This window comes from Anolis carolinensis, chromosome 3, assembly GCF_035594765.1.
Source record: "Anolis carolinensis isolate JA03-04 chromosome 3, rAnoCar3.1.pri, whole genome shotgun sequence".
Lineage (NCBI taxonomy): Eukaryota > Metazoa > Chordata > Lepidosauria > Squamata > Dactyloidae > Anolis > Anolis carolinensis.
This window is the reverse complement of record NC_085843.1, coordinates 120,380,124-120,404,851: the sequence shown is the minus strand read 5'-3', so window position 1 is coordinate 120,404,851 and position 24,728 is coordinate 120,380,124. Positions and strand designations below refer to the sequence as shown.

The following is a 24,728-nucleotide window of genomic DNA, read 5'->3' as shown; positions in this document are numbered from 1 at the left end:
TCCATTTGGAGAACATTGCTGTCATCTTAACTGAAATAAGTATTATTTGAATTCTGAAGTCAGAAGCAAAAAAAGTAAGTGACCAGTGTGAAACCAACACTACACTAAAAGTATTCCACAGGAGATGAAAGAGCACATAAATATCATCCCACTCCCTTCAAGAGTAACGTTGAATTGCCATCTTGGATTGCTGAGCTAGTAGCAATTTTGTTACAGTAAGACTCCTGTAACTTCAGAACACATGCTGGCGGTTTCACTGACCCATGCCTAAAAGAAAATGGTCTCTAGAAATTTGCAAGGTTATCCAGGTGATTCTATGGTATGCTTCCCCCAGATATTACATCTCTAGGAATCTCTAGGTCCTCCTTACCTTTATTTATTTATTTATTTATTTATTTATTTATTTATTTATTTATCTGGTGACTCATGACATTGGAAAGAAAGCTGCTAAAGGAGGTATCATATCCTGATTTCCAAAATTCTGTATGTGTGACCAAAGGTGGTCTTGTCAAGACAGCTCCTCCTTCATGTGTTGACATTTTGATAAGGATTAAAAATAGCAAGAAAAGTAATACCTTTTATACCCAAAAAAATGAAAGAACAGAAAACTTCTAAAGGCCTTAAAAGCTACAAGAAATATTAAAGGAATCCATAACACTTTCTAGAAGCTCATAAATTCTATCACAGGTAACATCTTCCTTTCTTCTTTTTTATTTTTTTTATTTTTATATGTTCCTCTCTTGACTACAAATCTAGGCCAGCTCTTCAAACTATGCAATTATATTACCATGATTTCCACTTTAACTGCATGTTTTTGTCTTGTGGGATCCTGAGATTTGAGGTTTAGGGCCTGATATTTATAATTCTTATCAATAGAGCTCTGATGTCATATCAAACTACATATCCAAGGATTTCCTAGGATGCGGTGGTAGTTAAAGTGGAATGATACTGTTATAATTGTCCAGTGTGAACCTTAGGCTAGTGAGAAATGGAACTCCATGTGATACGAGAAAGAAATATATGGGTTGAACGTTCACTGAGATACCAGTTTTAGCCCCAAAGATGTAATTGTTCTGTCCATTAGGTGGCTGTGGCACAATTGGGAATGAGATTCAAGCCTTTTAGTATCCTACTCTTCTGTAGAGGAAAAAGAAACACTACTCACTTTGAATATTCACCCTCCCCCCAAGCATGTGTTCTTATTCTGTCTGGTTACATGGGTATATGTGATTCACACTGTTCTGTATTCCATATGTTACTTTGTAGACAGTGAGTTGCTGAGGTTAAGATGAAGTTATTCCCTTCTCCTTGGAATATAGTTAAATAAAATAGACCACCTTCATTAAGAAATGCAAAGGCCCAGTATGGAGTAAAACTGATATGGAGTGAAGTTGAGCACTTGTGTGAGTCAATTAAAATGCTCTTGCAATCTGGAGAGAAAAGGCCCCTGAGCTATAACTGGTAGCATGCCAATTAATCAGTCTGATCAGGTTGCAGAAAAAAATTCTAGTGTTTTTCCATCATGAGAGAGTTCAACATGTGGTGAAACATTTCGTTATTTTAATTTGCAGCAAAGCTTTCTTAACGACCACTTGTTTAAACCTTGGGCAATAACTCCCACTCTAACTTTGCAGCCCTTGATCTCAGCTTTGAGAATTTTCATCTCCAAAGGGCTTCATCACACTAGAATTTGGATCCAGTTTAAATCTGCTTTGGGGGGGGGGGGGGTAGAGTTCTAGGGTTCAGATGGGTTCTAGGCCTCACCAAACTACAAACTCCAGAATTCTGCAGGAGGCAGAAACCAGATTTAAAGTGGATAAATTCTCACGTGTGATGAGGCCCTAAGTCTTGTTATTCACCACTACGCTTAGTTCTGTTTTTGTCGTCCGTCCCACCCCAATTCTAAAATCTCTTCTTGTGTATGGCTGAGCTTTTTATCTTTTTAGAATCAAACTTTTCCCTTCTCTCCGTTACTACAAATACATCTGAAACCTGTCTTCAATGCATTATCCTACTAGTAGATAGAGACTATCATGCTACCTAAATGAGATAGTCTTCTGCAACTTATATACTTAAACATTTTTTCTTTATAACAGGAATATTTTTTCACAGAAAGCAGAACAAAATATAATTCAACACAATTTACAACTAGCCTTCTGGGAGGGTTATACATGTCCAGCAATTTCTGGATGGCTTTATAATGTTACGTATGCAAAGTTATTTCATTTCTTGCCGCCTCTTCTTTGCTTCCTTTTAGATAATTCTTGTGAGTTTTGTTTAAACATATATAGCAGGGCTGGAAACCTATCTTCCAGATTGAGATGGGTTGTTATGTTATCATTTTTACCCACTTGATAGGAATTTTTAAACAGCATATGGGGAGTCATGAGTGTTGTGGCCCAGTAATTAAATACTGCAAAATCTTTTCTTGGAAATTGAGTTTAGATCTTTCCCAGAGACTCTCAACCAGTAAATGTGAATTTGTACTGCTAGTCTGCTTCTGAAAGAGGCTGATCATAGGAAGAGTTCTAGTGCTGCCATTTTATTTTTCTACATCTCCTCTTCCATCACATCCCCAGAAATTTAACCCTTCTTAATTGTGTAGTTGTTTTGATGGAGTGTTTTGACTGAAACTCCCTAATCTGGGGAATGATATTCTTCATGATCATTTCAGTGGTGCTTAAAATCTATCCTATGGTCATGCTTATGTATTGTCAAAGGTAGTGCTTTGAATGGAATCTGCTTTTCAGAGTTTGCTTTTAATGATACTTGATTTCTTCTTACTGACTGTTACCATTCTACGCATACAAGGTTCCCATTTAAAATACAGAATGCCCTATTTATTTTTACATTTCTAAATGATAAAAAGCACACTGGTGGTTCTGGAATGCCTGTTTGCATTTGAATAAAATGAACATGATAGCCCTATATTTGTGTCCTGTGTTCTGTACTTCTTGAAGTAATGAAGGTGTTGCTGTTTCTACTAAATTGACTTCGTAAATATGGTATTCTGATTAATTTTTCACACATTTTAAAAAGCCAGTAAGTGTTCCTGTAAAACAGCATGCAGCATGCAGCATTGCCTACCACCCCCAAATAAGAATGTTTCCTCCTAATGAGATTTTTCTTCAGTCCCCAAATTTCTAGCACTGCAGTAAAACTTCAGAGGAACATTTTGAAATACATTTAGGCACCCAAAGAAAAGCGACAGGCAAAGCTGCCAAGGAAACGCGTACATGGTGTAAAGAATTTTCAGTTGTCTCATTCTGTCCGATATTATAGAAATTTGGGAAGTTCAAAGAAATTGTAATTCAGGAACACTTACATTGGGAGTAAGGGCATTGCTAGGGAAAGCCCTGATACTGTTTAGCTAGTTCTGCAAATGATCCCTATTTTCACAATTTTTCAAGGAATTGTAAAAAATGTAGTATGCAGACATTCCTTTCACGTTGTTCTAAAAATTGCATACTGTTGTATAGCTTGAAAGGTTTGTGGATGAACTGTCCACCAAAAGTAGGTGACTATTCAATTGAATATGTCAGGAATTATATCTAATGGGACCCACTACTTTCTCTCACCCCCCCCCCCCCGGGAGAGGATTTCCTTGTATTTGGACTTTCCGTTATTTGGAAATACATGGCAGAAGATTTATATTTCCCTACTGACTGAAAATAAATATACACATATTAGTAATGAAAACTTTTTGCAAAATAAGGAGTTATGGAGAAATGTGCTTAATGTGTTAGACCAGGCATGGGCAAACTTCGGCCTTCCAGGTGTTTTGGACTTCAACTTCAACCGGCAGGCTGTTAGGAATTGTGGGAGTTGAAGTCCAAAACACCTGGAGGGTCGAATTTTGCCCATGCCTATGTTAGAAAATCTAATGTGCTAAATGTGTTAGATAATCAATTTGGGTAGTCACGGTGCAAAATTTCAGTTGCCTTAGACTGGACTACAGTGAGCCCTCGGTATCCAGTTTTGATCCCGGGACTCTCTGTGAACAACAAAATCTGTAGGTGCTCAAGTTCTGTTATACACAATGGCATTGTGCAATAGTGTCTAAAATGACAAAATCAAAGTCTTGTTTGAAACTGTGGGTGACTGAATCTGTGGATACACAATCTATTTTTAATAGTTGACAGGACTAACATAATCAGATATTAGCTGGACACCAAGATATGGAACTCTTCCTAGAAAAACTGGAAAAATGAGGTTTTCGTGGCATTACTGAGAGCTGGCAAACGTTGCAGAAATGCCTACTGAATGGGGCCACATATGCATCTAAAAAGGGCCTTTAATTTCCCCCAGATTAATGTACTATCTCATATGAAAAGTGTTCATGGTATAGTAACTCACAATTTTTTAAGGCATGTATCATTTGGAAGGGGTTTTTCTACTCCAGTTCTAATAGGTACATCAATTAGCTCATTGCTCTTAAAGTTCTAGAATATAAACTTACATGTACAGATTTTTGCTGCAGATTCACTCTTCTTTGTAGAAAGAAATTCTGCATGTTTTCATAGTTTGCATAGTTTGCATGGAGTTGGTGGTAATGGTACAATGGTAGGACACATTAAGCCATCACATTGCATGGTTGTGAAAATGGACTGTGTATATGCTGCAGGTGTGCTCTTTGTATGATGAATGTAATACAAATGTGAACGTTTGAATGCAAATACAGATATAGTTGGAAGACAACAGAGTTGAGCAGTTCTTTAGGGTGAAAGAATAACTTGTTACTTGAACAGTCCCTTATCAAAAATATTTAAAACTGGCAATATGATATATCTCCTTTTTTGATACTCTCTGGTTATTTTTTATGCCCTTATAGGAGAAATTCACTACAATATACAGTATCGTAGAGTTGTAAGTGATTGCTAGGGCTATGCAGTCCAATCCCCTGGCATGCAAAGCATTTTTTGGGGCATAATTCAGCAAAATCCCCTTATTCCTACATGTCCTGTTATTCCTATACTTCCCATTGCACTACATTTCAATGAAGGCGGTTTTCATCTTATTTTTCCAGATAAATTGATTTATGTCCTGTCTGCTCTTATGACCAGATTGTGACTGTCCCGAGAAGGAAAAACGACGTAGAAGGCATTTCAGATTGCCTCATATTGTTAAAAATACCCGTCAGCATGTTTGTGGTACAGTATTATATACTGCCCTGAGATCTCTGGATAGGGACTGGAATATAAATATTTTAATCGATAACTATTTATTCAGATGGTGGTCTATTGAGTGGTGAAACAGTATAGAACAGAAGCATGAACCCTTCTTAGCAGAACACTTGCGAGTTTTATTGAGCAATGTTATCCGTAAACTATAGCATACAGAAAGTCAAAATGTTTCCTTGCAATTCCTGTCAATATTGCAGCAGTTTGGAAAAAGAGCATAGCACAAAAACAACACAATATGTTTTATGAACATGTCACACCTGCATAATGAAGCCACAGCAGAGTAGAATATTTTGGCAGTAACTACCCTGGATTAAAAAACTAGACTGTAGAAATGTATGTTGCATATACTGTACACCGGGATCTTTTATATGGTAGGAATAATTCCTGAGCTGATGAAGATGACCCAATCAGAAATGGGGCCAGTCATGCCAGGTCTTTTTGGTGGGTTCTTATCAGTTATAGTTCTAGGTGCTTCTTAAGATCACTAAGGAAAATATGAATTAAGAGTAAGAAGAGGCAGAAATCTCTCCAAAAAGTTAGCCAGGCCGAGAGCAAAATAACTCTCTAGGTATAATGAGCATAAACTAGAGTAAGTTTTCACATAGAGGATCACAGCTTGATTGCGTCTGAATTAATATTTTATATTGCATGTGTTTTATTTTATTGTATTTTATATTGTGTTCACTTTTATGTTGTTTTTTGGCACCTTGTGCTGTCTGCAAACAGCCCTGAGTCCCTTCGGGGAGATGGTGGTAGGATATAAGATGATGATGATGATGATGATGATGATGATGATGATGATTATAGATGTTGGTCAAGTTCCACTGAAAGAAATAATCTGCAGTTTTGGAGTCGTGCACATTTTCTTTTGTTGTGTTCTGAGTGGTTGTCAAGTCAATTTGCTTTGAATGTTAGGCTTTGTTTTTGCTAATGGTGCTTCATGTAGGGGATCATATACTTGCATGAATTATCAGAGTGTATGTCAAATTGTGTAATCTTTCTCTGTGAACCAAGAGTGGAATGTATGTGGCTCACTAGGTGTTTTTGACTCCAGCTGTCAACATCCCTCACAGTTGGTTGTGCTGGGATTTGCAGCCCAATATCTGGGGGATTGCATAATTCCTATCCATGGTATAAATACTTCTGCATCCATTCTTTTACAAACTTTTTTTTGTATTCTGTAATGTGAAGAAATGTCAGATATTTTAAAGCTGTTTGGTTAGGTACAAGGAATCATATATCAGTGCTGATTGGGGGTTTATAATCCGAACTCTACTCGGTATAGTCTATCAAATCATAATTCATAAAAATTATAATACTTGAGTAATTCTGCTGATGGTAGTATCTCTTATTGCTTATGGCATCACCTTGCCTTTTTATCAATTGTTTGTAAATGAATGTATTTGTAGGACTGTGAAAGCTATAGATGTATTCTTGTATGATTTTAGTAGCATCAGCACGATCTATATGTGGTTTAAGAAGAATGACTGTGATACTGTTGATCTGAAAAGGTGCCCTAGCAAATTTTGGCAAGGGGGATTAGGTGCATTTGAGACTGGATTGCTCCATTTTTATGCTTTATACTCCTCGACTCCTTTCCAGAAATTGTCTAATTTAAATTGATTTTCTTTCAATACTGATTTCACCCTTGATGTTGGCCATCTCTTTCCCGCTTTAGGTCCAACACTGGAAGAAAGGTTAGATAGAAAAAAAACCCAAAGAGATAAAAACTCAAATAAAAAAATAAAAACGTTTTTGATCTTTTGAGTGGTGCTGCTTTTGTTTCCCACTCCAGTACACATGAATGTCTGGTTTGGATGTACTCTATGCAAAGGTGTATTTCCTGATTTAAAAAGCAATCCAAACTGACCATGAACTGTGCATGTGAACATATGGATGTCATCTCCCACATATTCTCCAACATATGACAGATCAGTTCAGAGATACATTGGTAATCTTTTTGGGAGAGATGGAGAAATGAATTCAGGTTTTTCTTCTGTCCTAGCAAAAGGTTTGTTTAGGATATCTTTTCAGGTGATGAGCAAAGACCCTTGCCCTCTATCTCAGGGCTCTTGAAGATCGGTAGACCGGCCTGTGTATTTATGTCTCCAGTAAGGTTTAAATGCAATGCGATATTTTATAGTGTACTTGGTGGAAAATGTAAATAGTTGCTATGGATGTGCTGATATTAAGCTGGGATTGCAGCAGGGAAGGATGCAGAATTTAACTCTCCTCTGCCACCATTTGGCCAAAAAAAATTACTTTAAAGCTGCTTCTTTCACTGAAATAAAATCTTCTAATGGACTTCCCTTCCAATGTCATTGGCTCCAAGTAATTATCAGCTCTTTCTAGCAGTGACTATTTGCATTTTTAAGTGCACCATTTAATTCACATTTAGCTTAACCTTAAATTTTAACATTTTGATATGTTATTTAAGCCCAGTATTTTTATGCCCATTTTGTTTCAAAAAGCTATTTTGAGAATTATGCTTCTGTTTTAATATAAATGTGTATATAAACAGGCTGAGATTTTACACATTTCTGTATATTGTGTGATGTACATTTAGAGTAGAAGCACACTGACTTCTAGGAAAGAAAACTAGCTTAAGTTCCATTCGTTTAATACTTGTGTTTAAATTAACAAAAGAAATTGAAACAATGACGGATCTCTGCTATCTCTCACTACTTGCTTTTTTAGAGAAAGTAAGTTAGAAGCAACTTTGTCTGATTACCTGGCTTGTTATATGTGCATTTTATCTTATTTACTTCAGAGAGTATAAATTAATATTAATGTAAATAATTTAAAATTGATTGGATGGTGGAATGAATTTCTAAGTCACAAGATTGCTATCCTTAGCACTACATAAGTTAATTTTTGCAAGATCTGAAAGATCATTTCAGGTTCATATAATAAAAATTCCTTTTTTAGAATAGTTCTTCTAAAGAGCAAAAGTATATGGTGCTGCCTCATTTTAATCACATACCAAGCTTTTAGATGCCTTCCATTTCCAATTCATTCCTTCACTACCATGCTTTCCTTGGCTGTGCAACTGCATGAGGTTTTAAAACTAAAATTTTGAATACCTTCTAATATTTTAATATTTAACTTGGAATTAAGATCTGCTGAAATCAGTGGTAATTCTCAGGTATACATAGCTGGGTTGAGCTGAAACCATGTATTTGGTTTTTCAGTAGATCCCAGCAGGGTGCTGGTCAAGAGTTGGGAAATTATACAGGTATTCTTTACCATGAACAAAGGATACAAATATTTCATTGTCTAAATTTTTGAATGTCTTTATCACAACAATGGCTTTTATTCCACTGTAACATTCAGAAGTTTTGTGGCTTAGATCCAGCATTTTCATCCCGTGGATGGGAGTGCCTGCTACTTAGTTTTGCTTAGGAGGTTTTGCTCAGGTAGGCAAAGGGACCAAGTCATGGTTAGTTTCCTCTCCTTATCTACATCCCACACTGTTTGAGAGAGTCCCAAAATTTGGATAATAAATTGGAGGGAAGGGAAAAATCATGTAACCATCTCCTTATTTGTTCTTTCAGTGAAAGTGCTTCACTGGCAATATCTTTGAAGACTGCCAATTCTCTCACACCAGAAGCGATTTGCCTCAATTCGCTTCTGACATGATTAAAAAAAAAAACTGGACCATAAGGGTTTGCTTCCCAACAGAAAATAAATACTGGATCTAACCATGTTTTTATCTTTTTAAAAGACGTATTGTGCCATTCTACATGGAGAAATCACAGAATCCATGTAGTGCTGTTGCTTTACCATTACTGACGTATGTTTTGATTGACCTTTTCTCGATCGGATTTATCAAATTGTTGTTTTTGTCTCAATTGTTTTGGATAACTCGAGAACCTTTGTTCATTTTTATTAGCTTTTAGAATATATTGTATTAATCTTTCTATCCTTAGTTTTACTTTTTGAATTGTCAAGAAATTAAGCAACTGGTAGGGGGACACTTGCTCGCATCTTCTTTGTCCTGTATTTGCAGCATAAAAGATCTGGGTTTGATCCTATTTTCAGAACAACTCTTCTGTAAGTGACTTAAGATTTTTGACTTTCTGTGTACCATAGATTCAGGGTAAATGTTACACTTCCTAAGGTGCCATCATCATGCCACATGGTTAGGAGAATTTTACTGCACATCACCTGTGAATATGTGAGAAAATAGTTGTCTGTATGCGCCTTGTGTTAGTGTGCTTCTTCATTTGTTGTGGCAGAAGTATTTTCTCGCAATGTAGTAACCCCTCTGTATGTATTCCTTGTTTCTCTTACGTCCCAAGAGAATGTTCAAGAAAGTGTTTATAGCAGTGGATCATAGCCAACCCAAATACTGTTATCTGGATAATTTTGTTAATATTAATATAGAGATTTCAAGCAGATTCTGCCAGTGAAAAGTCTTTCTTTTCTGAAATGTTACTGGCCCTGTGCATAAAATCTTGATTGACTTTGATTAAGCAATTCTATTCTAATTCAGGGATAGAAGGAAACATATGTTGTCAATTTTTTTGCTTGTTCTCACTGAAACTATTGGGAATATCCCTAGAGAGGTCGTTGGTGTATCCCTGTTTTGAAAACAGAATGGTAGGAAGTTAGAAGTCACCGACTCCCATGAATTAACTATCCAATAATAACAGAATATAACAATAATAATAATAATAATAATAATAATAATAATAATAATAATAATATCCTACAATTAAAAATAAATGTGCTCTTTTAAATGCCTTCATGTCTGGATATTTATCTTTTAATTCTATTATTTTGCATTAGGCTCCCGTAAAGAATCTGCTCCCCAAGTGCTGCTTCCAGAGGAGGAGAAAATTATTGTAGAAGAAACAAAAAGTAATGGTCAGACTGTGATAGAAGAAAAGTAAGACGATTTTTTAAGCAAACGATGAATTTTGAACAGTCTGTGCGCTTGAAAACAGGACGTTTTGTCTGCTATTTTAGCTGTGTGTAAACTTACTCCTTGCACACTCTGTGGTTTTGTAGTTTAAAAGAGATGAATATCCTACTGGAATTCATTGCTGAATGCCCTATGATGTCTCTGGTCTGACTGTACAGCCCATTTAGATCAATTTCAACCATTTTGGGTTCTCTAACTTTTCTTTTTGCATCTTTCTTTCTTCATCCTTGTACCAGCTGGGAATTGATCAGTTTTGTGGGTAAGGTGTTATTCTTGAGCGCTCTGGGATTTCTGCTCTTAGTAATGTATTAAGATCCCTAGATGCTTTAGTGTTGATAACTGTATTGCTTCTGCAAATGTAAATTTAAAGAGCTGTTTTATCTCAGCCCCTTCCCACCCTTTAGTTTAAACGGAATTGCTAGTGCACAATATCAATACCAAGTAATTCCCTAACTAGCAACTTCACCAGCAATGTGATTTGATGCTATATCATTGCATAAGCATAACCACCCAAAAGTCTAAATTAAAAATATAGCAAGAGACAGTATATGGTAAAGGTATATTGCTAATCAGATTGCAGGGACGGGGTGGGGGGGTTTATGCTGGCTGTTTTGTTAATGTGATTTTATAGAATTTATTTACATTTTGTGAAAGTGTTTTATCTTAATTTTCTGTTTTAGAAGTCTTGTTGACACAGTATATGCATTAAAGGATGAAGTACAGGAATTAAGACAGGTTGGTAAAATATACATAACATACTTTATCAACATGTGATAGGATGGGTTCTAAGCAGTGGGTTAAATGGCATGTATTGGGGAAAAGATAAAATCTGTTGGGACTTATGCTAAAGAGTATGAGCAAAAGAACCAGGCCCATTTCACACTCCACAAGTATAGCACTATGATTCTACTTTTACTGCCATGGCTGTATCCTATGGGACCTTGGGATTAATAGTTTGAGGTTCTGAAGGACTTCTGTGATGACAATTGTAAATTTTAAGTCCCAGGATCCCACAAGATGAAACCATGTCAAAGTGGAATCATGGAGTTCTTCTTCGTGGCCGATGTGACTCATACCTTTTGGAGAGACCGATGCCGATTTTCTGCCCCTAGAACCCATTGCAGACCACACTAGCCTTACTAATTCTCCTTCCCTTCCTCTTCTCAATTTATAACTGACTTTTTGCCTTAGATTGGGGCTTGTAAGCTTACAAATTAAAATCATTCTAAGGTAATACAAATGCATCAAACCTCTTTAATCTAAAAGTATAAATGATAAAATATGTATTTTTTTAAATGCACAAGGATGAAAAATCAAAACTGGAAATAGCCCAAAGCCTTCTTCCTATTCTGGACTTTTTTGTTTATTTGGAAGGGAAAGCTTTGTGACATGTATATACCTTATCTGGAAATCCAAAATTTCCTACATGGGTGCTTTGCTTTCTGGCGTTTCAGTGTACACAACCTTGGTTTCATGAACTTTTTTAAAAAAAAAACCACTGTGTTTAAAAGTACCTTCAGGCAATGTGTACAAGATGTTTATGAAACACACATTAATTTCATGTTTAGATGTAGGTCCCATCTCCAAAATATCTCATTATGAATATGCAAGTATTTCAAGCATTTTGGATAAAGGATACTGAACCTGTATTTTATTGCAAAAATATGTGGAAGTGGAAAATTAACCTTTTTGACAGTTTTTTGTTTGTTTGTCAGGAACAGAAGGACTAGAGGAGGCCAAGGGAACTTTAAGAGGTGTATTTTCTTATTCCTGGTCTGGAGGAAGGGGAAGTGTCCAACAGGGCTTTTCCTGCTTCCTTCAGATCAGCCTGTTTGGTGCCAAGGAAGGTTTATCTTTCACCTATCCTGCCTTGGTTGTCTCTGCAATAAGGGTTCCTAATGTAAGACCTTACTACTTCCTTGCTGCCATTCTCTTTTTGATGTCTTCTCTGGTGACATTTAGGTAGTCAGTGTCTGAGCACTTTATCCTCCTATTCTCTTGGTCAGAGTGCTGTTGTAAACTCTGAATCCTGAACTATGTCTGAGTATGTCTATTTTTCTATATACCACTCTATATCAATAGTTCTCAACCTCCGGGTCCCCAGGTGTTATGGCCTACAACTCTCAGAAATCCCAGCCAGTTTACCAGCTGTTAGGATTTCTGGAAGTTGAAGGCCAAAACATCTGGGGACCCACAGGTTGAGAACTACTGTTCTATATCAAATAATTAGTTGCATAGCTGCTTTCTCTTCCACCCATCATGGCAACTGTAAATGTATGGGCTTTTGTCTGCTTTCATTCTTGCTAAATTTTGTGGAATTTATGTCAACATTTTCTCCAGTTGTTAAATCCTCAACATTTCAGAGAAGATACAGCAAGAGCACTGCTGGAGAATTTTAATTAATTCGATTTTATTTCTGTCCTTCCTTTCTCCCAAATCTGGGGCTCAGAAATTCAGAGTTTTAATTATTATGTAACGTGCTGGATGTTTTGCTTCTATGACTCAATTTTAAAAATTGAAATAAATCCATTTGGATCCATGGATCTAGATCAGTACTGGTATTGCTTTGCTGGAAACATTGCTACAGTATTTGACAACCTCTGAGAAATTCAGACTGCAAGTGTGTTGGAAAGGCAGTTGGAATCTGCTTGTAGATGGCTTACATTGTGCATTTATTATACTGCCTTTTTGCACCCTAGCAGCATGTTCTGACTTTTCTCTACCCTCGATTCAAGTTATTTCATACATGGATTATTTTTCAGGGGAAAAACATACACAAAGTTCTCAAAAGTATTTTTCAGAATTTCTATGTTAGGAGGAAGGTATGCACAGAAATTCACATGTTAATGGGAAATATACTAACATATGTAAGTGAAAACTGCTTGAAAAGGATATGTATGTGTTAAGAACAGAATGCATCAAAATGTACAAGAATGTTTGTGTATTTTTGTTTAAAAATGCAAAGTGACAAAGTGACAAAGAAACCAGATGGAATGAATTTAAGACTAGAAAACTGGGGGAAACAGTAATGAACATAGTTACCCATCCCTATTTTGGTTGTAAATGAACATTGTTTAGAAAATGTGTGTAATAACTTGAGGAATATATGAAGTGTGAATGGAAAAATTGGGTTACTGTAAGTTTGTCGGGTTGTATGACCATGTTCCAGCAACATTCTCTCCTGACGTTTTGCCTATAACTTCGAAGGTTCTGTTGGCAAATTCATTGCACTCAATTATTTAAATTGGTCTTTTGTTCTTGCCTGTTTAAATTGTCTTGATTTAATTCAGTCTATCAAACAGCATCATTTAGAAAAGCGTGTATCTTCTATTGAGTGTGCTGCCTTCAAAGTGCTGTCTTCCTAATCTCTAGTTGACCAGAAGGAGATCTTCACAAGCTGAAATGGTTCACTACTATTGTGAACTGATGTTCAGGTTGGATATAGGAAAAAGCAGAAAGTCAGGCTTCCAACTTCAGTCATCTAAATTGATTTATAAGTTATATATCTACTCAATTTGTAAATACATGTAGTATTTAGCACTGCCATATTTTTTAAAGCTCCCCCCTCCAACCAGCAGAATGTCTGTCTGTACTATTTATTCTAAAATATCCACGGAGGTCCTTATAACTAGATACTTTTTCATCATGGTCCTTGTACTTCACACATACTGTGATGCCCATCCTACTGCTAGAGTGCAAACACATAGAGGGTATAGTTTTGCTTCACTGTATTAACCATCTACTTTTGCTAAAGGAAGCTACTTATAATCCTACCTTTATCTAAGGGAAACCACTCTTGTATGTTTCACTACAGAATACAGAAATATAAGAAAGTGGTTTCCCCTAGGTATAGAAGGGTAGGATTATGGATAGCTTCTTCTAGCAAGAGTGGATTGATAATACAGTGGACACTTTGATCTATTTGAAAGCACACCACCTAGCAACCTCAGCACTTATTTGTTGCCCTGTCAGTGCAGATTCTTTTATGTGGACTTTGGATTAAAACTGAAACATGGACATGTTTTAGGATTTATAGAGGAAATATTGGGGAGCAGCCTCATATAATTGTTAAATTGTCAATTGGCGGGGGGGGTACTATGAAGTCTTTCAGCCATTATTAGGAAAGTGTTCCATAGTTAGCATGGAACACTTATCAACTTGGCCCACATCACTGATTCGTGCTCTGGTTTCTGGAAGAAGTGTGCGAGCTGGGATTATCTTTTTTATATTTTGTGGTTGTGCTCTGAGATTATCAGGTTCTGGTTTCCGGTTGAAACTGAAATAAGACAATTCCAAATGAGATGCTTACCCTGACCCCTAAAATGACATTATTAAATAGTGTTGCTAGCATTTTCTTTTTTTTAAAAAAATGTGTCTCAAAAATCTAATACTGCTTGTATTCCTAATATTGCTAATTTAATAGTGCTGGTCATTACCTTTAAAGCCCTAAATGGCTCAGGTCCAGGCTATTTGACTGAACGCATCTCCTCTTACAAACCAGCCTGGGCACTGCAGTCAGCGGAGGAGGCCCTGCTCTCGGTCCCACCCCATCTCAAGTACAGCTGGTGGGAACGAGAGAGAAGGCCTTCTCTGTGGTCACCTCTGGAACTTCCTCCCTAAAGAAATAAAGCTGGTCCCCTCCCTCCTCTTCTTCAAAAACCTACTGAAGACCTATTTATGCACACTAGCATACAGAGAGGAGGAGGATTAGATAAAGAGAGATCACTACCGGGCCTGTGGCTGAGAACTATATCATATTTGGACCTTCCTAGTCCATGCCAGCCCAATGGTCATCGTTTGACCATATAACCAACTTAAACTGTGAACTCTAGTTGGCTGCTATAAATTAATGTTTGTTTGGATTTTATATTATTATATAATTTTGTTTGACTACATGCAGTTTAATTTATTGATGTTAGGTTTAATTCATTGATGTTAGGCTTTAATTTGATGTTAGGTTTTAATGTTATTTTTATATGCGGAGTTTCTCTGGGATTTTATGTCAGTATTGTTTGTTTACGGAGGCATTGAATGTTGGCCACTGTATGTTGGAATCCGCCCTGAGTCCCCTTGGGGAGATAGGGCGGAATACAAATAAAGTTTTATTATTATTATTATTATTATTATTATTATTATTATTATTATTATTGCTTCTAATTGAGACAGCAAAGCTAGAAATTGCCAAAAGATGGGAAAGACCCAAAAGTACATCAATAGATTACTAGTTTAGAGATGCCCCACTTAAAAATTTACCTGCCAAATCCAAATTGTGAAGGTCGATTCAGGTGCAGTCATATTTACTGCCATTTGGGATTGTTTTATTTTATGTTTCCTAAATAAGGGTTGAGTAGCTGTTCAGCCTTTAGCAACACACAAGTCATTGTGCTCAATTCTTCTTGCAGGGATAATTTTGCAAGTTGCTTGTACTTTTATTGTATATGAACTTTTGTTGCTATTTTCAATGCTTGCGTATACTTCAAGTTACTATTCTGGCTTTTTATTGTTCAAGGTAATTAAAAATCTAAGTGAGGCAGAGAGCTGTTTGTATTTCTTATTTTGTTCTTCTGACAGTTTTCTCCATTAACATTTTCTTTTTCTTCACATTGTATATTGAGTTCAGCCTCGTGGCCTATATCTCAAAATTCTTTTCAAAAAGAGTGTTGTCCAAATTGTCTCCTTTGTCTGGAGAAGGATACCTGGCACTTGTCGCCTTTGCCAAAGTGTACAAGCAAGCTTTCTGGAACTAGTTCCAAAAGCTTTGCCCTTTCCTGTAGAAAATGGCTTTGAAAACATCAATAATCTCATGTTTCTACCAGATGTACCTGTCAGGGTGATGGGACAGTGACTAGCTGCATACATCTAGTGATACCATAATAAAGGTTTTATCATTATTAGCAGCAGCATTTGGGCCACCATGACTAGAACTATGGCAGGAGATGCATGAAATGAGGAAAGTATAGGCACAATAAATTTTCCAATACTTGTGCAGCCTGTTGGAGAGGTGAGATGGATGGTTCTGTCAAAACTGAAATGGTGAGTGACAGATGATATGCTTTTTTATTCTTGTCTATAAAGCTTTGTGCCTCCAAAATGTCACAATTTCCTTTAGATGTGCAACATGGTATCACCAGATGTATGCAGCTAGTCCCTTCTGGTGATAATAATAATAATAATAATCCCCCCCACAGGTGCCACCTTGATGTGGTGGTGGTGGGGGCCAGAGAGGCCTCAGCTGAGGAGTGGAACTAAGAGCACCTAACCCATTAGCATTATGGAGAATCAAACCACAACGAAGTCTATACTGGCTCGGTCGTCACCCAGGATAAAAAGGACCGCGGTGGATGCTGCTGATTCTGGACATCCATCGACAAGTGAGCTACGGAATCAAAATACAAATGAACAGTCACAGAAGCGGCAAAAATATACAATGCCAGAAAACCACACAATTATGAAATGCTACTACAACTCTGAACCTCAAAAGTGCGGCTACCAAAAAAGGATGCATCAACTATGGAAACAAGAGTAACCTGACTCACAGATAACAGAACCCCGACTGGCTGACCAACAAAGATTCATAATCAGAAACAAAGTGTTCAGTGAAGTTGAACTCGAAAAAATCCAGAAAATCTGCAAAGCAAATTACCATCAGACCACAGTACAGACAGCAGCAGAGACTCCAGCAACACTTGGAATGGTGGAACAGATTGAACCAGAAGAAAGTGTGGAGCTTTTGCAAGAATTTGAAGAACCAGCACGTGAAACACCTGTTGAACCACCAGAAACCTTGACAGCAAGACAACAAGAGCTCAAGGATAAGATCATGGCTCATACTGCAACAAATGCAGTAAGAAAGTGGCTCCCAACTCTAAAAACAGTGCCCAAGAGACACCTGGCGCCTCTCATGAAAGATGTAAATACAGTACTCTCCACTGTCCAAATAACATCAATTGAACAAACAAACCAGTTTGCCTACAGTGCAGCAGTGATAGTAACTGAAGAGCTTGGGCTCCTACAACCAAGGCAGTCCCAAAGAAAATCGACTGGGAAACCAAAGTGGAAGGTCAGGCTAGAGCTGAAAATCAAAAATCTTAGATCAGATTCAAGTAACCTGAAAAATATGAAAGAGAAGAAAGTGAAGAATGACAAAATCAAGCAATACCTGATCAGAAAGTACTGGCTGAACACCAGAAAAATTGAAGAAGCTTTGGAAATCATGAAAGAACAAATTACAGCAACAGCCAGAAAAATTGAAAGATATGAAGCCAGAATCATCCAGTACAGACAAAATCAACTGCTTCAATCAGACCAAAGACGGTTCTACCAGAGTCTGAACCAAAACAACAGACACAGTAACCATAAAGCCAGAGAAAACTGCAACAACGAAGTTCTGGAAAGAGCTTTGGGAAAATAATAAGAACTACAACAAAAACGCTGGGTAGATAAAGGAGTTTGAAGGAAACTTCTCACAGAACAAAATGGAACAGATGGAAATAACAACTGAAATGATCAGCAAACGAGTGCAAAAAGTCAAGAACTGAACATCGCCTCGTAGTGATCAACTTCATGGATTTTGGCTCAAACATCTGATTAGTTTACATGGAAAAATAGCCCAACAATTCAATGAGATGCTGCAGACAGGAAGTATCAATGAATGGCTAAAAACTGGAAGAACTTACATGATACAAAAGGATCCAGCAAAAGGAGCAGCACCATGAAACTACAGGCCAATAACGTGTCTGCTCACTATGTTTAAACAACTGACTGGCATCATAGCTGACAAAGCTCAAGATTATCTTGAAGAAAAAAACATCTTGCCAGATGAACAGAAAGGCAACAAACGGAAAAGCAGGGGCACAAAAGACCAGTTATTGATTAACAAAATGATTCTGGAGAACTGTAAGAGCCGAAAAGCTAATCTTCACATGACGTGGATTGACTACAAAAAGGCCTTTGACTCACTCCCACACAGCTGGATCATCAAGTGCCTGGACGCCATCGGGATTTGTAAAAAGTTGGTCCCTTCATTGAAAACATGATGGAGCACTGGAAAACTGAACTGTTTGTTGGAAATGAAAGCTATGGACTTGTCAACATCAGAAGAGGAAATTTCCAGGGAGATTCATGGTCCCCTCTGCTTTTCATTATTGCCATGATCCCTCTGTCAACAATCTTATAAAAAACAAATCTCGGCTATCAAACTTCTAAGAAATCTCACAAAATTTCACATCTGATGTACATGGACGACCTGAAGTTGTATGGGCAAACAGAAACTGAAATCCAGTCTCTGACCAACACTGTCCGAATTTTTAGCACTGATATCAGCATGGAGTTTGGTCTGGACAAATGCTCGACAGTGGCATTGAAGAAGGGAAAAATAATTGAAAGTGAGGGCATAAATATGCCTAATGGCCAAACGATAAAGTGTCACCAGCCAGAGGCCTATAAATATCTCGGCATACTACAGCTGGACAACATCAAGCATGAACATGTGAAGACTGTGGTCAGCAAAGAATACACACAAAGGGTCAGAAAAAATCTCAAAAGCAAGCTCAATGGAGGCAACACCATCAAGGCCATAAACACCTGGGCCATACCTGTCATAAGATACACTGCTGGCATTATAAATTGCACACAGGCGGAACTGGACAATTTGGACAGAAAAACAAGAAAACTCATGACCATTCATCATTCACTGCACCCTCGCAGTGATGTTGACTGGCTATATCTGCCTAGAAGATCAGGGGGCAGAGGACTCTTACAAGTAAAACAAGCAGTCGAAGAAGAAGAACATGCCCTGGCAGAATATGTAAAGCAAAGTGAAGAACCCGCTTTGATTGAAGTCAAAAATCAGAAACTCCTCAAAGCACAGCAGACAAAAAACCAGTACAAGAAAGCCGCACTACAAACTAGAGCTGACAACTGGCACAACAAAACATTGCATGGAAAGTTCCTTGACAAAATTGAAGGAAAAGCTGATAAGGAGAAGACCTGGCTCTGGCTCACAAATGGGACCCTGAAGAATGAGACAGAAGGCCTGATCCTTGCAGCCCAGGAGCAAGCCATCAGAACAAATGCAATTAAGGCCAAGATTGAAAAATCAGCTGATGACCCAAAATGCAGACTTTGCAAGGAAGCTGACGAAACCATTGATCATATCCTCAGCTGCTGTAAGAAAACAGCACGGACAGACTACAAACAGAGGCACAACTATGTGGCCCAAATGATTCATTGGAACTTATGCCTCAAGTACCACCTCCCAGCAGCAAAGAACTGGTGGGATCACAAACCTGCAAAAGTATTGGAAAATGAACACGAAAAGATACTGTGGGACTTCCGAATCCAGACTGACAAAGTTCTGGAACACAACACACCAGACATCACAGTTGTGGAAAAGAAAAAGGTTTGGATCATTGATGTTGCCATCCCAGGTGACAGCCGCATTGACGAAAAACAACAGGAGAAACTCAGCCGTTATCAGGACCTCAAGATTGAACTTCAAAGACTCTGGCAGAAATCAGTGCAGGTGGTCCCGGTGGTGATCGGTACATTGGGTGCCGTGCCAAAAGATCTCAGCCGGCATTTGGAAACAATAGGCATTGACAAAATCACGATCTGCCAACTGCAAAAGGCCACCCTACTGGGATCTGCGCGCATCATCCGAAAATACATCACACAGTCCTAGACACTTGGGAAGTGTTAGACTTGTGATTTTGTGATACGAAATCCAGCATATCTACCTTGTTTGCTGTGTCATAATAAAATAATAATAATAAGTAGTTTATTTATATCCTGCCTCCATCTCCCCTGAAGGGGACTCGGGGCGGCTTACAGCAAAATCAGATACAAAACAATAACAAAATACGAAACATCAAAATACAGAACAAAAACCAGTAATAATACATACACAATAACCGGAAAAACCCAGAAACGCAGTATTAAGACATCAAATTAAAACCAATGAGGTTGCAAAAGTGGATAAGCAAAGTGCACATTATGAGTTGCAAATTCAGAAATAGATAAAGTGTACCAGATTCAATTAAGATAACATTGGATTGGGAGGAGACCTGAATTAATATCAAGTAATCAGGAATAGCGCGACCAATACAAAAGGTCGAGGAGTATAATTGTAATTATGATGATAATTGTGATGGGGGTGGGCGATCTTAACCAAAAGCCTGGGTGAAAAGCCAGGTTTTCAGGCTCTTCCGAAACGCCATCAAGGTGGGGGCTTGCCTGATCTCCCTAGACAGCGAGTTCCAGAGCCAGGGGGCCACTACAAAGAAGGCCCTCTCCCTCGTCCCCACCAACCGCGCTTGTGACGGTGGCGGAAACGAGAGGAGGGCCTTCCCCCAATGACCGAAGACACCGTGCAGGTTCATAGGGGGACAGACAATCCCAAAGGTAGATGGGTCCCAAACCATTCAGGGGTTTATAGGTAATCACCTGCATTTTAAATTGGGTCCGGAAAATGAACGGCAGCCAATGGAGCTCCTTAAACAGGAGGGTTGACTGCTCCCTGTATTGGGCTCCTGTTAGAAACAAGGCTGCCGAGTGTTGGACTAATTGAAGTTTCCTGGCGGTCTTCAAAGGCAACCCCACGTAGAGCGCATTGCAATAGTCCAATCTAGAGGTAACTAAGGCATGGACCACCGTGGCCAAGTCAGACTTCACGAGGTATGGTCACAGCTGGCACACAAGTTTTAATTGTGCAAAGGCCCTCCCGGCCACCGCCGACACCTGAGCATCAAATGTCAGCGCTGAGTCCTGGAGGACCCCCAAGCTGCGGACCTGTGCCTTCAGGGGGAGTGCCGAGTCCTCGGGTGCCTCCCCACCCTCGGGAGGGTGGAGGAGCTCCGCAATGACACAGAACAACTCCAAGGGTCTATTAGTTGCAGACGCTATGTGGGCAGTCGTGAAGGTCTTCCTGGCTGCCTGCAAAGCCATGGAGTAGGCCTTAATAGCGGCACTAGACCGTGTTCGGTCAGAGACGTCCTGAGTTTTCTGCCAGCGGCACTCTAGTCCTCTTCTCTTGCGCTTCATCACTGCTAACTCCTCTGACAACCAGGGAGCTGAAGTGACTCTTTGCAACGAGAGGGGACGTTTGAGGGCGATGGTGTCAATTGCCCTGGACATCTCGCTATTATAGCAGTCCACCAAGGCATCGACAGGATCGTCAGCCTCCATGACAGGAAGTTCCCCAAGAGATCTCAGGAATTCATCAGGATCCATAAGTCTCCTGGGGCGGACCATCTTAATGGGTCCACCAAACCTGCGGAGGTTTGAGGTTACGATGAGTTTTAAACTGATTAGGTGATGGAAGAATATTTTGCTCTTCCACTCTGACACCACCATCCATAGCAACAAAAACCAGGTCGAGTGTGTGACCAGCTTGATGGGTGGGACCTGATATCACTTGGGACAGCCCCATGGTCATCATGGCAACCATGAAGTCTTGAGCTGCACCTGTCAAGGTGACCTCTGCATGAATGTTAAAGTCCCCCAGCACTACCAGTCGCTGGGAGACCAACGCCACACCAGAGATCACCTCTGCTAGCTCGGGTAGGGAGACTGCTGTGTTGCAGGGTGGATGGTACACCAAGCTGTCCCAGGTACCTACCTTAAGATGAACACACTCAAAACCTGCAGATTGCGGGACGGCGCACCTGACCAGGGAGATGGACTGCCGAAAGACCACTGCAACCCCACCTCCCTGCCCCCCGGATCTAACCTGCTGTTGCACTCCGAAACCTGGAGGACACAACTGGGTGAGATTTACCCCACCGAGCTCGTCCAACCAGGTTTCAGTAATGCAAGTCAAGTCCGCCACCTCGTCCAGGATCAAATCCTGCATGATAGCTGATTTACCATTGACGGACCTGGCATTGAACAGCAAAAGCTTTAATCCGAGGGGACTGTCATGGAGGCTACCACATCTAACCTTCTCCAGGGTCGCCAAAACTCTAGTGCGCTTATCCCTGGGTCGATGGTACATCAGGGCCGGGCTGTGGCGCAGCTGTTGAGCAGCTGCCTTAAATCACTCTGACCATGAGGTCATGAGTTCGAGGCCAGCCCGTGGCGGGGTGAGCACCCGTCAATTAAAAATAAAAAATAGCCCCTGCTCGTTGCTGACCTAGCAACCCGAAAGATAGTTGCATCTATCAAGTAGGAGATAAGGTACCACTTATAAAGTGGGAGGCAAGATTAACTAATTTATGACCTGGAATGAGGAAGTGGTGTCAGTGTGGATGATGAAGCAGCTGCTCCCCCCTGTGGCCAGAATCGAACATCCCCTCAGAAGAACGTTAACTTGCCTCTGCGTGTGTCTCTCAGTCTCTGTTTGATGTGTTTATGGGCATTGAATGTTTGCCCTATGTGTGTTATAATGTGATCCGCCCTGAGTCCCCTTCGGGGTGAGAAGGGCGGAATATAAATACTGTAAATAAAATAAATAAATAAATCAGACACTGAAAATGCTAATAATTGCTTCCACATTTTAGTCATTCTAATGCTGTCATCTTTCTGGTCAAGGATTCTTATCTTAAGCCTTCCTCTGTACTGCTGACCTTAAAACTCCAGAGAACTTCTATCAAGTTAAAGATCATCAGTATTTCTTTGTTGCAGCACACCATTGAGGCAAGGCTGTTATCATTCACTTTGAGGAGAGAGAAAAGCTATGTGAGTAATTAGCAGTTCAGAGGTCAGGAAGTGCAGGAATCAATCTGTAGCCAACAGAGGAACACCCAGAAGAGTAGTCAAGATCTAGTTTCAAGTTTTCAGAAAACAAGACTGTAAAGAAGTATGAATTTTAATTTACAGATGCCATGTTTAACTGTGTTTTAAAAAGGGTTAATATTTCAGTTACTCAGCACTCAGAGGCTGGTTGCCATGGAGAAGCGGGCGGAGCCAACTGGGTTAGCTGAAGAGAGCAGAATTTGGAGGGAAAGTCAGTCAGTCAGTGTCTGTGGTCAGCGAACCACAGGGAAGTCTGATTCTCAATTGGAGGATCAGGGTGGCTCAAATGTGGGATTTGAGTCAATTCTAAAATATGTTTGGTGACTTATTTTAGGTAGTCTGTGCCCTGATAAGGTACAGGGAAGTCTGATTCTCAGTTGAGGGAATCAGGGAGGCTCAAGAGTTTATTTGAGTCAGTTTAAAATAAGTTTGGTGGCTTATTTTAAGGTAGTCTGTTAGTGGAGAAAGAACTGACGTTTTAAGAAGTTTGGAACACCTCAATATAGTTTTGCAACTGTTCAGTAACGTGCCTCAAACAAGAAGAAAAGTTATTGTAACCATTAAGTTGTGCCTGAATAAACTTGTTATTGTTCTCTCAAACATCTCAGTCTGTCATATATACACACATCAAGAATAAAGAAGAAAGAAGAAAAATAAAAGTCTCCTCTCTAAGTAGCCAGTGGCTAAATCTTCCAATAGTGGTGGCAAGAGTTGATAATCCCCTTGACATCTGGTGGCCACATTATAAACATCTTTACCTCTGGTGGCAGCGTAAATAAACATCCTTAATAAGTGGTGGCAGAAATAATATAAATATAATTAAGAGGAACTCCTCCACATCTCTGCAAATCGGTGTCAGAGGTGGGATTTCAAAAAGATTCTCCACAAAGACAAAGCAAGTAATGGACATTGTTTTCAGAGTATTTGCTGTCTACCTTCTCTAGACCAGCTGAGTGTTCAGTGAAAGCGGCTAAGATAGTCCCGACTGAGCTGTAAGTGTGCTGAGCTCCTCCTGAAACACTCCCGTACTGCATATTCTGTACCAGAGAGAGGCGCACCAAAGTCATGCTGGTATTTTCACTTGGCTGGTAGATACCAAGAGATTATATTGTGCTCTAGTCTATGGTAATGTTGAGAATTGCTAGTGACTTGGTTGTGTGAATATGGTACAATATAGTCTTTGGAGTAGAAAGTTCATTTCTGTAGTTGCTCTGTCTCTGTGGTAGCCCGAGAATTGCAAACAACCAGGTTGTGTGGGGATGGTACAACTGTTGTTTTGGATTAAGGGTTTGTAATATTTCAGGCATCTAGGATAAGACATAAGTTGCTATGTCTTATTCTAGCATGCAGGCTATCAGAGCAATAGGTGAACACATCTTGATGTGGATTGTAGGTGAAAGTCACAAGTTTGTGTCATAACTTTTATCATTCTATGAGATTAGGTTCTGATCTCAGTTGGAGATGTATAAATAATCTCTGATGGGCTGAAAATACTATGCCTGCCATATGATTGCTGACTCATTGGGGAAACAGCTTTGATCTGTATTTCCCAAGGTGATCCAAAATGTCACTAGTTTGGATGATGTCACTAATTATATGCAGCTTGGTTTGCTATGTCATCAGACCACTGGGTGTGTGCCATCATCTTCAGAGTTGCATCATTGAATTCTAGGACTTCTCTCTTGAGGTCTGTGGCTCAACTTCTCTCTCCTCTCCAAGTCATGGAAGGAGGCCGTTGAGCATTTAGCAAACGTAGAGAAAGGGATATATTTTATTCTCAGTGCTTCCTATACTACGGTAGATCTCAAGAACATCAAAGAATTAATCACAGTGAAACTTTTCAGTATAGCTACCCTAAAGAGTGTTTAACTGGTGAGGTAATTGGT

General features: G+C 39.2%; 1 protein-coding gene across 4 annotated transcripts in view; it reads left to right on the top strand.

Moving 5' to 3' along the window:
- arhgef7 (Rho guanine nucleotide exchange factor 7) overlaps positions 1-24,728 on the top strand; it is a 147,913-nt gene that overhangs the window by 119,067 nt on the left and 4,118 nt on the right. For 3 of the 4 annotated variants that reach the window (XM_062975449.1, XM_062975448.1, XM_008107000.3), the window contains 2 exons: positions 9,975-10,074; positions 10,791-10,845. The exons of the other annotated variant lie outside the window; for it this stretch is intronic. In XM_062975449.1, the coding sequence (XP_062831519.1) occupies positions 9,975-10,074; positions 10,791-10,845 (155 nt within the window). The remainder of the gene's footprint in view (positions 1-9,974; positions 10,075-10,790; positions 10,846-24,728) is intronic. 4 annotated transcript variants of the gene reach the window in all.